The 13411-nt window shown below is 40.5% G+C and overlaps 1 protein-coding gene across 1 annotated transcript; it reads right to left on the reverse strand.

Annotated features, from left to right (window-relative positions):
- Positions 1-904: 904 nt before the first annotated feature.
- On the reverse strand, positions 905-12871 carry DNAAF1 (dynein axonemal assembly factor 1). Its single transcript, XM_066327813.1, has 12 exons — positions 12693-12871; positions 11099-11234; positions 10160-10251; positions 9118-9339; positions 8229-8395; positions 7858-7979; positions 7151-7335; positions 6423-6680; positions 5694-5803; positions 2944-3012; positions 1466-1817; positions 905-1181 (listed from the first exon to the last, which is right to left on the reverse strand). The coding sequence occupies exons 1-12, from the start codon at positions 12829-12831 to the stop codon at positions 1084-1086; spliced, it is 1950 nt and encodes a 649-aa protein (XP_066183910.1). The 5' UTR covers positions 12832-12871; the 3' UTR covers positions 905-1083.
- Positions 12872-13411: the final 540 nt, after the last annotated feature.

A 13411-nucleotide genomic window follows, 5' to 3' on the forward strand; every position in this document is an offset into this window, starting at 1 on the left:
CAGAAAAAGGAAGCAGCTACTCTTTTAGTATGGAGCTCATACAGGTTGGTGGCAGATTCCTGGGCTGGTGCTTCCAGGTAACCCTGTGCTCCACAGGCCCTTGGCTTGCCCCCACCCTGTTCTGGAGGCCAAGGCTTTTGCCAGCATGTTTTAACTCATGCAAGGTAGAAAATGGATGAAACTTAAAGCAATTGTACTGTCCTCTCTGAGGACTTTCACAATTATTTCGTGTTACTGTGAGGCCTGGTTCTCTTGCCACCAGATGGCACCTAAGCCCAGGTGATAGGAAATGCATCTTTTCAACAAGCCCAAAATAATATTTTATTTCTTTAAATTTGCACACCTACAAGACTACAAGAACTGTTCAGTTAATTTATTACAAATTATTAGAGGTATACAGAAATATGAAAAAAGACATTCACCTAAACTTAGTTATACTCAAAATCCAGATCTGGAGACACATCTCAATGAAAAACAATAAAAGCAGCAGATACAAGTGTATGCTTCATTACAGATGCCCTAAAAGGTAAAACCAGATTCTCTGTGCATGGATGCTATTTCTGCATCTTTTTAGGCATAAACCATCATCATGTCAGGGAATATTAGATCAGTAAAATATCCCTTCAAGAAGCAATCTCCATTTGCCATTGGAGTCCATCTGCTATGATGTACACTGGTATGGACCTAAAATATGAATCACCAAGTGAAAATATATGGGATTACAAATAGAATTTTTATTTACTCAAAGGACAGACACACTGAATTATGCTTGAAACTACATCTGTAATGAAACTGATATATAAACATGTAACTAAGGCATTTCTAGAAGGGTGCAAAGGCACAAATAACACAGGATTGCAATAACACAGGATTGCAATAACACAAATAATCTCAAAACAGTAGTTTTCAAAGCAGTGCACAGGCAGCTGCCCTGAGGAGCTTGGAGCCAAGGGCAGTGAGTTTTGCTATCACAGTGTTACCTCACTTTTAACCAAAGGTCCCATTGCTGCCCTCCATGTTCTGGGAATGTTTCCATGCAGTCAGACACTGTGCTCCAGGTTTGGTCTGTTTTCTTTGAAGTGATTAATCCAATCCACTCTCACCATACTTGTCACCTTGTGCTTTATGAGGACATCCTTCCCCCTCAGCCAGGCCCTGTGCCTCTCCATCACTGCAATTCCCTGATAGAAGCACAAAGGCAAAGGGCAAATGAAACTCACTCGTGGTCTTTAATACTGAAAAAAGAAATATAGAGCCCAAATTTTTAAAACCATTTAAATGAAACTCATAAGAAATCCTCTGTAGAAAATGAAAATATTTTCATTCCTAATTTATTAGGATTCCCACATAAATAAAAGGAAGAAGTGATTGTGACTAACAACCTTCAACAGGAGCTGAACAGATCCTTAGTGTGTCTGTGCCAGCCCTGTTTTCTCTGTGATTAATAATGTCACTGTAATCTTACCATCCTCATCCCATGAGCTTGGGTCATCTGGTTGATGACAGACTGGTGACAACAGCAGATGATCCTTGGGCTCAGTGATTACCTCTTGTATCAAGGGTTTCAAAGGGGCTACCTCCTTATCTTTGATCTCCAGGTATCTTTCTGAATTATCAGGCTCTGTAAAGAAGCTTTTGAGAAGGGGTCTTAAGTGGTCCTTTTCATGCTCTTTATGGTTCTGACATACATTTGAAAAAATTCCTGTTGGAACTTCTTCTACTGAATTCTCAACCATGCTTTTATTGTTTTCCTCTAAAGCAGAACTGCTGTCATTTGTCACTTCAGAAATTATTTCAATCTTTGGGTGATAGTCCTGCTGTAAAGGTAGAAATGTAATTGAAAAATTATTCTTAGATATAAAAGCTAAAGGATGGGTAAATATATCTTGGATCCATGTAACAGTTACCAGCTTTAATGTGCTGCTCTCATAAATTATATGGAATATATGCTTTACCCATAGTTTCGCTGCTTTGTGAATGAATCTTAGGTTAGCAATTTCTCAGGCATCTCCAATGAACTGACCATAAACTAATTAACAGTTCATAAAAAGAGCAGCGTGTGTGTGTGGGCTGGGTTCTAATATTTTATTCCAAACAGAGGAACCTGACCAACATCTTCATCTGCCTCCAGCTGAGAACTGAGCAGCCTTTGGAGCAGGGCAGCTGCTAACACATCCTCCTTTCCTAATCCTCTTTCCTTGCCTTCTTTGAATTGGAAGCTTTGCTGGATAAGACATTTTGCAACCCTGTAATGAGTCTGTGATCAAAAGGGCAAGTCAATGCCATGCCTTATGCTGACTGTAGGAACAGTTGGCATTATCTTGGAAAGACTTGTAAGAGCATGTACTGTACCAGCCTCTGTCTCCAGCAAGGCCAGTATGATTCTATGATCAGCATGAAAATCAAAACTGCTTTTAAACTTTGATGTCTTTTTTTTTTCCTCTTCTATTTATTCTTATAGGCTTGTGCCTAAAAGATTAGTTTGAGCAAAGCAGAACTCTATGATGGAGACAAGGACTGGTCTGCATTAGAGAGGAGGAGTTTCAACTTCTCTGTGATTTCAGTTGAAAAGTCAGATTTTATTCAGCAGCAGGCAATTTGCACCATATTAATACTGGTACAGTGTATTTTAAGACTAATCTTCAGTATAAAATTAAACCTTATTATGAAATCAAACTTAGGTAACTGTTGCATTATTGATTATAAATTTTTATTCTATTTTTTCTACATGAGAATATTAAAAATTCAGATTTAAACAAAGGAAGATTTACATGTTGATATGAACTGCTGAAACCATCCATTTTAGTTTCTAAATGCATAAGTGATTGCATCTCCCAAACCAGAATTTCACAACTTTCCAAAAGTTCCAAAATCCTCATTTTACAAAGCGTTTGTAAAATGTGTTTGGGGAGGTTTCTTTACTGGAATTAATGAAAATGTTACCTTTTGAACAAAGATTTCTTCTTCTGGGGGAAACTCACTTATAACTACATCTTCTAAATCAGGCAGTTCCTGAAAACAATCACAGATCAATAATTAGTGGGAAGAGCTACTGTGACCCATGAAAAATGACATCTCTTGGCTCATTGGACAACTTCTTCAAAGCAGTGCTCATCAGGGAGCAAGGCCACAGCCAGCAGGACCCCACGGCCATCCTCTCATGGGCACAGTTTGCTTTTAAGCACGTGTGGGAAAGGGAAAATTCATCTGTCTCCAGAAAAAGCAAATGGCAAAGCAATAGCCCTGATGTCCAACCAAATGCTGTTTTCTACTGTGCTGTGTGATTATGAAGGAAAACAGGATAAAGAGTAAGGCACTACCAGGATTTTAAAAGCAAACATGGTTTATTCTCTGAGCTGTTTCCTGTCTATTCAATAGACTTAATCCCAACTGCAGCCCATCTGTATGTGTAAGTGCCAAATCCAGACCTGCAGTCTTCCTGAAACTGCCTGTCAGCTAAGCTCTGTTAACCTCAACACACCTAATAAACCACTGTTTTACTGTGAATGCCTCATAATTAAGACACAGAACAGCAAACTTGCTGAGAACTATTTTTCCTCAGACAGGTCTGGTCATTTCAGCTTTCTACCAGAAAATATTATCTCATACAACTATCATTTGCTGACATAAAAGGAAATATAGAAGGTGGGAATGCAAAATTGCAGGTAGTAACTATAACTTTTTTGACTTTTTTTTTTTTTTTTTTTTTACTGTAGGTCAATACTGGGATAAACATCTCCTTTAGTTTTTAGATATTTTTAGCAGTTAAGGACTTCATAGCAGACTGCTTGGCATGGTAGCATCAGGAACATCTGTATTGTCTTGTGTGGTGAAGATTATTACAAAATTAAAATCAAGAAAGAAAATTTTTCCTTCCTGATATGGTTGCAGCTAGTGCAGCATGTCCTGAAGTCACAGAGTTTTATAAAAATTGCATTAAAAATGTACAAATTAAGATCTAAGGCTACTGTGGAGTTTGATATCAATAGGGAGATGAAATAGTTGCTAGTGTTGTTTCAGTCATCAGGGTGCATTTGCAGATCAACTACTAATTAACCCACTTTAGGTACATGGGAATGTGGCTCCCACACTGCCAAGGCATGTGCAGCAATAGGAGCTTGTTTCTGCTTGACACGGGGATGTCACAACCACCCATTGCAAATCCTCCTCCACTCTCCTCCTTTATATTCCTCCTGAGAGCATCTCGAGACTCAGGATGTGAATAAAGACAACGGTGCTGCTCCAGAGCCTCTCACCATCAACATCTTTCCAGCCATTCCCTGCTATGTCAGCACTAAGATTCTTTGGAATATCTGCAATAGGGTAAGTGCTGGAGGCTGTTGGGAGAGGCTTTTCTTAGAGAATAAGTAGCATAGAACACTGAAATGTGCATTAGTGTGTGATTTGGGTTTGGTTTTCCTTCTGGAGAACTAAAGTAGTCCCGCTTTTTACATCTCTAAAACCCCACAATGTGTGCTTAAGAGTTACTTTTATACTGCCTTGAAGTTTGTGCACAGGATCTTCCTGTGGTGCCATAGAGCATCCAGGGGAAAACAAACACTGAATCAAGGAGATCTTCACATTGTGGGTATCTGCAGTGTCACTACATATTTAAAACCTTTCCTTCAGACACTTCAAGACCTACTTTTAAGAACAATATTGTGCATACTTTAATTGCTGCCCATTCTCTCCACTACCATTTTTAAAGCTGTGATTAAAAACAGCTAAACAGGAGGCAGCAGCAAACCCTTTACCAAAGCAGTGGCTGAGCCCTTCAATAACAACGTGGAATTTTTGCCTAGGAAATTAAGAGCATGGCAAAGTATGAGGCTTTTCTGCCAGTAGTTAACAATGGCAGTATAGGGTATCACAGAGTGTATGTATTAAGTGGTCTGGGAAATCATCAGCTCAGAAGTTTTTACTGCTGATTATATCATAGTCTGACACTGTCAGTTTTTCAACAGTGTTCCAATTAGGACATATTGAACAATTCTCCTTTGAAGTGAAGTTGTATTTTTCAGTGGTATCTATGTCCTCCTCATGGTTAAATGTGATAACCATGTTTAAATGTTTCATCAGATAGACATTTTAGATAATAGAAGACCAGACTACAAATGTCAATCACTTATTATATATCTGAATAATGTACATTCTGTTCTTCTTGGAAACAGACATCAAAGATCTATTTTGAGAATTAATTTATAGTATCTAATACTGCTGGGTAACATTTACAACTATGAGGGTGCTATTTCTTCCCTATGGTTTTTCTGCAACAGCTGACATTTTCAACTGCATACTTCATTTGAGTTTTGATTAAGAGAACAAATGTGTCTACTGGATTCTTTACATTGTAATTTCTGTTTTTATATGAGAGCCCTCATTAGCTTCTCCAGAGAAATCACAGAGATAGCAGGTGAACTTCAGGTGATTTACAGGACAAAAGGATTTATAGGAGAAAAAAATTAATGACAAAATAAACTTTGGAAGTATTCTTCATAAATGCTCTACTGAAGAGAATACTCCTGCAACTTTACTTTTTGGGTTTTTTTTCTTTCTTTCTTTCTTTTAATTTTTCCTAACAGTAGACCTTTCTTAACCTGTCCATTTAGTTTTATTAGCCAGAATGTTACAAGAATTAACTTGGAGAAGACCATACCCATGTGAACTTCTCAAAGTCTGAATCCAATACATACATCAAGAGAAAGTGTCTCCAGTGTCTCCAGTTTGAACTGTTCAATTTCAGCATATTCCTCCCTCTCAGGAAGCAAGGCCTTGTCAGTAGCTGCCTCCTGTCCAGGTAGATCTACAGAATAATCAATAGTCAGTTGCAGAGAACTAACTGAATAAAAAAATGTCAACATTGCAACAGCAAGCCCTGCAGAACTAGACGGCTGGGGACTGACTACCACTGCAGAATTACAGCTCAATCCAACACTTTGTTTTTCTATTATATTCTGGGTCTCTCTTTGTGTCGTATAAATTAATATTTGCATTTTGCAATAACGTGTTCCCCAAATCAATAAAAGCATTTCTTCATGTGTGAGACACACAAAGGTACAAAACCATCTCTGGAGTGATGACCAGCTTCTGTTGGCAGACAGACTGCCCAGTTTCTGTGGGAGTGAGGGAAGTCCATAAACTCTCCTGGCCCTTCACTAAACCTGGCATGTTTGAGAAGTGAACTTCCATCTTTAAGTTGCAGAAGTTGCTGGTTAAGCCTTAAGAAATTTACTATTCATTGTCTTTAAAGAATATTTTACCCAGTATTCCTTGATTTCACCTAGGCACTGTGGAAATCTAATGGAATGTTTTTATGTATGAATTAGTTGGCTTGAGCCACAGCAGAGGCAGTGCTCCACTAAGAGGTTGGCTCATCATCTCTGCATGTTCAGTTTGGTTTGGCTCTTGGCTGTGTATGTTACCATCCATCTCCTTGTTGAAATTTGCACATTTGAAAGCGTCTGGTTCCTGTGCATCCTCTTGAACTTTATCAGGTGTATTTCCAGATGTGAAATCTCTGTTGTCTCCTATATTTGGTACAAGTGTTATCACTTCATCACAAACATCAAAACCCTCATTTTTTAATTTCTCAGTCTTTTCTTGAGCTGCTTCTTCTGATCTATTTGAAGTTTCTGATGCATTAGAATTTCCATCACCATCTTTTGAATTTGCAGGTGCTCCTGCAGAGGAAATAATTTCATTAGAATTGCTGAGCTAATCTACCACTGTTCATTTTAAATACCCAAACACTATTACAATGGCTTAGAATATGCATCAGAAGCTCCTACTTTGAGCAGCTATTCATGGATGAATAGTCCTCCCAAGACTGCAGCAATGCTGTTTTCCCATTTCAACTCCCCAGCAAGCAGAAGTTCCCCAGGGAAAAAAATCAGAAAATGCTTAAATAATAAATGTCTGGCATTTCTAATACTTAGAAAAGGCTCAAAAGTGATGACTACATCTTTAAATACATCCTTGAGGATTTTGATGAATCAGCAACAAGTGCTGGTTACCCTCTCCTTTGTGCAATCCTCTTGCTTGAAGAAAAACTTTTACTAGTTAGTCAATCCAAAGATGTATCAGATAAAGACTCCTCTACACATTGAAATTGAAGTGGTCACAGACATCTTCCAAAACAGTAAGCACAAACCTTCTTGGGTATCTGTTGCAACTCCTTCCGTGCACTTTTGTCTCCTCTGTTCCTTTGCTCTTTGCCTAATTGTTGCTAATGCATCAATACTATCTTGGATTTTTTTTCTCTCTCTGGTTTCCCATTTTTCCCTTTCTGCTTTCTCAGCTTCAAGCCCTCCAACAGCCCAGGCTTCTGCACAGGCTCTAATGAAAACACAAAAGCTCACCGTAACACAGCTACAAAAGCCCACCTTTGCAATGAGAGAGAAATTTAAAATAGCTTACAACAGCACAAAATAGCTGCAAGAGAAAAAAGCAGACAGCAGTGATAATGCCTTATGCAACAGAGATGTACATTTATCTCACAAAAGAAACAGAGATATCCAAATGCTGATTGGTGATTACACCACCAGAGATTGGTCTGATCTTGGCTCAGCTGTTCCAGACACCCACCCAGTTTCTGTTGAAATCAGGATTTGCATCTGGTCTACAGACCTGGCGTGAGACAATTCTGTTCAAGAACTATTTTTTGAAGAAATCCATTGCTTTTTTTCTAAGTATGTTAGATGTAGATCTCTGTAGTACAATACTCTTCTCCTCAAAGTCATCCACCTTCAATAATTATACTGGTCAATCTTCCTTCCAGGGCAGTATTGACAAAAAATGGATGAGTGATTGTTAGCACTTGATTCTTCCTGCTGTGTGAAGAAGATGGCTGTTTCTTACCTGTCCTTTGGGAAAACTGGTCTGTCATCCAGATATGTCAGCTGCTTTAGTCGAACAGTGAGTGTTTTTCTATAATTAGCAATTTTCTTTATCACCTCGTTTCCCATCAGATTCAGCACATGCTAGAAAAACAAGGGAAACAATTTTTAAGCTTGAGCAGCAAAAGCCCCAGCCTGGATATGCATTTCCCCTGTCATTTCAAAAGCAAGAAATGAATAAAGCATCCAAGGTGTTAGAGGTGATGTACCAGAAACAAAATCTTGTTTAATAATGTTTTAGACTGATACTTACTGTTCACTGAACTACCCAACAAAGCCACCTGATGGGGTTCACCCACACCCAACACAAACCCTCAGCTATTTTTGGCTTACCAGATTGGGCATGGTCTCCAGAATAGCTACAATACTTGGATCATTTAGATTGTTGTGGGAAAGATCAAGAACACAGATACTTGGGCATTCCTGCAAGTGCTGGATGTCTTCCACTGTTTGTAACTTATTGTGAGAAATCTGCAGAGTCTGCAGGACTTTCAGACAAGCTGCCAGACAAGAACAGAACAATGAAAGGAAAAGTAAGAGTTGTGGCTTCACAGAAGGTTTTTTTAGCAAGTAAAAAACTCCACTGTCAAATTAATAGTTTATATTTGGGGATTTTTCTAAATTTGTTATTCTGCTATATATACTTTTTGGCCAGGCCTCCAAAGCTGCTTTCTTCACCCCAGGGAAAAACAGGTGCTTAGCTTTAGGACGGTGGTTGTTTTAAATTCACATTTCAAACTAATCTGTTACACAAAAGCAAGAGCTTGTGTTTCAAAATTCTCTAATGTATGCAAGTAGTAATGTACAGAAACAGTTTTTTATTTTCTGCTGAAGACAGGATCAATCTTTTAGCAGATATAAAAGATTTGGTAATTGTGTCTGCAACTGCCAAAGCACATCTTAACTGTAAAGTAAATGGTGAAAGCTGGATTGTCACCCTGTCTGCAACACAGATAAGTACTGAGATAGTATTAAGAAGTGAGGAAAAACTACATAATTATCCTAGGTATCCACATGAAAGTAGTTTCTACATATTTTCTGTTTCTCAACATAGGTTTTATTTCTCCACAGAAACCCTGTGGGCTTTGGTATGGATATTGTGCAAAATTCTAACACAAATTTTAAAAATCCTTGAAACTAGTGCCACTAACAAAAGCTTAGTCAGAACTTAGGAAATAGGGGCTTGCTAGAGGCTAAAACCTGTTGCACCAACAGTTCTTACAGAGATTCTCAATGGTCCTGATGTAGTTGTTGCTGATATTGAGGGAATCCAGCTTTTGTAAGGGTTCAAGGTTTTCGATTTTCTCAATTAAATTGAGTTGCAAGTAGAGGGAACGCAACTCTGTCTGAGCCTCCAAATTCTCAATTTTTCTTAAGCCATTGCATTGCAGCCACAAACACTTCAGTCCAGTATATTCCTCAAGATTCTCCAGTCGGTCAAATCCTGCAGAGAAAAAAACATGTTTCAAAATGAAATGGCATTGGCTAAAAATGGCTCTTTGGATGAGGAAATTCCATTAAACCAGAGCAGCTGAAACAGCCTGAGAGAACACTGGTACTGAAGTAACTGCAATATTTCCACTGAGTTCATGGTTCTGGCCCATAAAGGGCAAAACCAATTGGTACCTATTCTGGTCTGTATCTCAGCAGCCCTTTAGATGCTAAATAATACACAGCAAAACCAAGGCTGAATGTAGAAGGTAGCATATCTTATTTATTTGGAAGAATTCTTAGGCTGATTTGAACCAGGTAACTGCATCATGCAAAAATCTTCTCAGAAATCACCAGTGGATGAATAATGTTCATTCTGAAGATATTTTTTCTTTCAGTAGTGTTTGCAAATATGCAGCAAGTCTTTACTGTTTATTTTCCTCTTGACCATTTTTATTTGGCAGTAAAAAAGTTCCACAAGCTGGAAAAAGCTCTTTATACAAACAATTTCAGGAAAAATATGTATATTTTCCTCTGACTGCAACCCAACCCAGTGCATTTTGAGACATTTCTCAGAGGCTCCTGTTTCAGTAAAAGAAACCAAAAGTATGTCCCTTGGCTCCTACTGATCCTTTGGATGGCTCCACAAAGTGAGGTAGATGTACAGTTTACTTCTCTACCTTCGTATTGACTCATTTTGCTTCCCAAGTCCAGTATTACATAAAATCGTGTTTCTAATTTAGAAGAACGACTAGATACCTTACTTCAGTGAGCCATGAGCTGCTAAAATGCTACTTAGAATGATCAAGCTAGGCAGCCATGTCACATCTTACCTTTATAATGCAAGTACAGTGTATCATTTAAGTATGGGGTCCAGTATAATTTCTGCTGTTTACAGATGTCTAGCAGAATCTTTTTTGTCATTCTGAAATAGTACAGGAAACAGAAGCAAAATAAAAAATGTATTTCAGTGCACATTCTGAGATCTTTGGTTTCCTTACAGCCTCCATTGCAACACAATTAACAATTCTTTCATTCAAGAGAAATAGCTACAGCTTTCAAAATTATAATCCAAAAATAAGAGTGCTGGGTTTTTTAGTGCGGCTTTTCATTTCTACCTCTGAAGTGAGTTACTGGGCCCTTCTGCTAAAAACCAGAGAGTTCATAGGAAAGCAGGCAGGGAATTAGAGAGTCCATCTTCTTGGAAAAGGGCATGATTTTATGTTAGCTTCTGGTTCCAATGTAAGCCTCTTCTCCAATTCTTCCCCCCATTCCTCGTTGCTTTGGTACAGGACCTTTCGTGGCAGAGCCAAAATGCAACATTTTTCTCAGACTAGAAAAATCAATATTCAATAATCAATAATCAGACTAGAAAAATCAAACCCAGTATTTTATTGAAATGCTGACTCCAAAACAGCACTCAAGAAAGTTTTCATATACAGCTGTTGGTTGGCTGGGAATGCCACAAGGAATTAACAGAATGCTTTGTGGGAACTGATGCAGAGAAATGGTTAAATCTATTGGCTCAACTTCCACAGGAGTTTGCACAATTTTCTGCAGATCCATTAAATGATTTCATTATGTGGTCAGAATGTAGTTTGCTACTGTGGCCATAAACCCCAAACATCTGTACAGAGGCTGGAAATATCACTAATACCTGATTTAGCCATTATTGTCAAGTTCATCTTAAAAATTGTTCTCCAGAACTGAGATGAACACATAGAATAGCAAAACTCCTGATGATGCCAACACATCCACAGACAATGTATTACCTTACAGAGCCCCTCTTTCCTTCTCTCTTTTGACTGGATGAGCTGGTTCCAGACTTCTCATCAATACCTGATTTTTGTTCATTCTGTTGATCTGCTCTGGACATACAAGTGACTTCTTTCTCTTGAGTTTTAACAGCTTTATAAATAAGAAAATTAGTTGCAATTTAACAGCAAGGGTGGGGAAAATGTGTCATGTTGACAATTACTTTAGAGAAATATTGAAGAGCACTTGAATACGAATTTCAAGAAGAGAGTATTTTAACCAGGATTTCTGCTGACATTTTTAATGAAACTTAACTTTTTTTACACAGCATCATAATATAAATAGTAGTAATTAATTGTTGAAATCTGCCTTTTTTAATTTATTTTTTTTTTTTAAGATCTGGAAATCAGATAGTACCCATTATTCTTAATATTCTTATAATGTACGGTGCCACTAAAATACTGACACCAATGTTCTTATGGTGTTAAACATTTAATATCTATTACATTGAATTAACACTAATCTGAGTGTACTGTAAAGACACTACAGCAATGGTGTATCAGAGTCATCCCAAGCACTGTTAGTTTGTGTCAGTCATGTTACCCATGACATTCTTCTACAAATTTACCCTTTTGCACTCCTTGGAAGGTGTCTTTACACTGCCTTTAATTAATTGCAATTTCAGTATTTGTCTCTTCAGATACTTGCCCCGAACCTTCTACTTGCACTTGTAGTTCATCCATTTAAAGAGAAAGTGCAGACAGATTGTACCAGGTTGACGCTGTAGTACACCACAACGACACAAAGACTCCAACTTCAGAAGGCTGAAAAAGTGATTCCTTCATTCTCGAGAGGCGTCTCCCCTTTTACACTATTCTACACAGACCAATTCGATTGGTGACAAGAAGACAAACCTCTTCAATCACATTGGTCAGACCAGAGGGACATCAAGAAGAAATCCCCCCTAGGGAAAGATATGTGAACCATTTTGCCATTACAAAAACATGTCTATTGTTTACAGAAAATTCCCTGGGAAAGGAATTTCAGAAAACCAAACATCTCAGGCATGAACCAGGGCTACACCAGCTTACGTAAATACGACTGTAATTAAAACGTGATTATCAGACATATTTAGCAACTCAAGAGGCAATGGGCTGAAACTGATGCACAGAACCTGAACATAAGAACTTCTTTACTGCGCAGGTGACCATGCACTGGAAGTCTTTGCCCAGAGAGAGTGTGGAGTGTCTCTGACTGGAGATATTCCAGAAGCATCTGGACACAATCCTGTGCCCTGGGACAACCCTGCTCGAGCAGGGAGGTCGGACCAATGACCCGCTGTGGTCCCTTCAAACCTGACCCATCGTGTGACTCTGTGATTTAGAGGTCAGGCTAGCTGTGTGATCGCAACACTGGAAGAAATACTTCTCCGGCAACAGGAAAGTAATGTCGGAAAAAATCCAACAACACCACAACTGAGTATGCCTCAGTTATGTCAGGATTTGCAGTGACTTTGCTGGCAGAAAGCACACACTCGTACTTGCATCCAATGGAGTATAACCAGCCGTGATGTGCAGGCTTTGTGCGCTGCCGTGAGCCGGAGGGGCTCACCTGTGCTCCCAGCGCTGCCCTCAGGCTCCGTGCGGCCACCTCCGCTCCGGGGGTCGCCCAAGGGCGCCTCTGACGCCTCAGGCGCCGGGACCTCCCCTCCGAGGCCGCTGCCCGGGTCTCCAGCGGGCGCCGCCTGCATCCTAACACCCCCCGAGCCGGTAGGGGATTTACGCTCTGCCTTTTTCAGACAAACCGCCCGCAGGCTTTCGGCGGCAGCAGGCGGAGCGCAGCCCGGGCCCCGGCGGCCGGCCCAGCCGTGGCCATGGCGACGCCGCGCGCGGCCCCACAAGGCCCCGCGGCCGCTCCCGGCGCCCCGCGCGGTGCGGGCGGTGCGGGCGGCGCGGAGAGCCCGGGCCGGCCCGGCGGGTGAGGCGCCGGCGGTCAGCGCTGCAGCAGGGCTGGGCTCCCACCGGGACGGCCCGGGACAGGGTGTTTCAGGGCCGGGGCTGGGCGAGGGGCCGAGGCGCCGGGCCGGCTTGCCGGGGCTGCGCGGGCAGGGCGCGCCCGGAGCCCCTTGTCCCGCCCTGGGCGAGAGGCGGGCGGGGTGTGGCGGTGCCCGGTGGCGCGTCGGGTCCTGCCGAGGAGAGGACCATTTGTGCTTGTTCAAAAAATGTATTAACCAGTGAAAGCTGTGTGAGGCACAGCAAACGCGGTGTGCTGATGTGCTGCACCGTGCCGTGTTCAAGGACAGTGGCAGATGCGGTGCTTTTGACAGCGCT

The sequence above is a fragment of the Sylvia atricapilla genome, chromosome 12, assembly GCF_009819655.1.
Source record: "Sylvia atricapilla isolate bSylAtr1 chromosome 12, bSylAtr1.pri, whole genome shotgun sequence".
Classification (NCBI taxonomy): Eukaryota; Metazoa; Chordata; class Aves; order Passeriformes; family Sylviidae; genus Sylvia; species Sylvia atricapilla.

What these genes read in the sequence shown, in the direction of transcription:
- DNAAF1 (XM_066327813.1), bottom strand. Translation starts at nt 12,831, where the DNA reads ATGCAGGCGGCGCCCGCTGGAGACCCGGGCAGCGGCCTCGGAGGGGAG. An exon ending in TTTCAACAAGGAGATGGATG is followed by an intron (nt 5,804 to 6,422) that starts GTAACATACACA and finishes ATTATTCTGTAG; the next exon opens with ATCTACCTGGACAGGAGGCA. An exon ending in AAGCTCATGGGATGAGGATG is followed by an intron (nt 1,182 to 1,465) that starts GTAAGATTACAG and finishes TGCTTCTATCAG; the next exon opens with GGAATTGCAGTGATGGAGAG.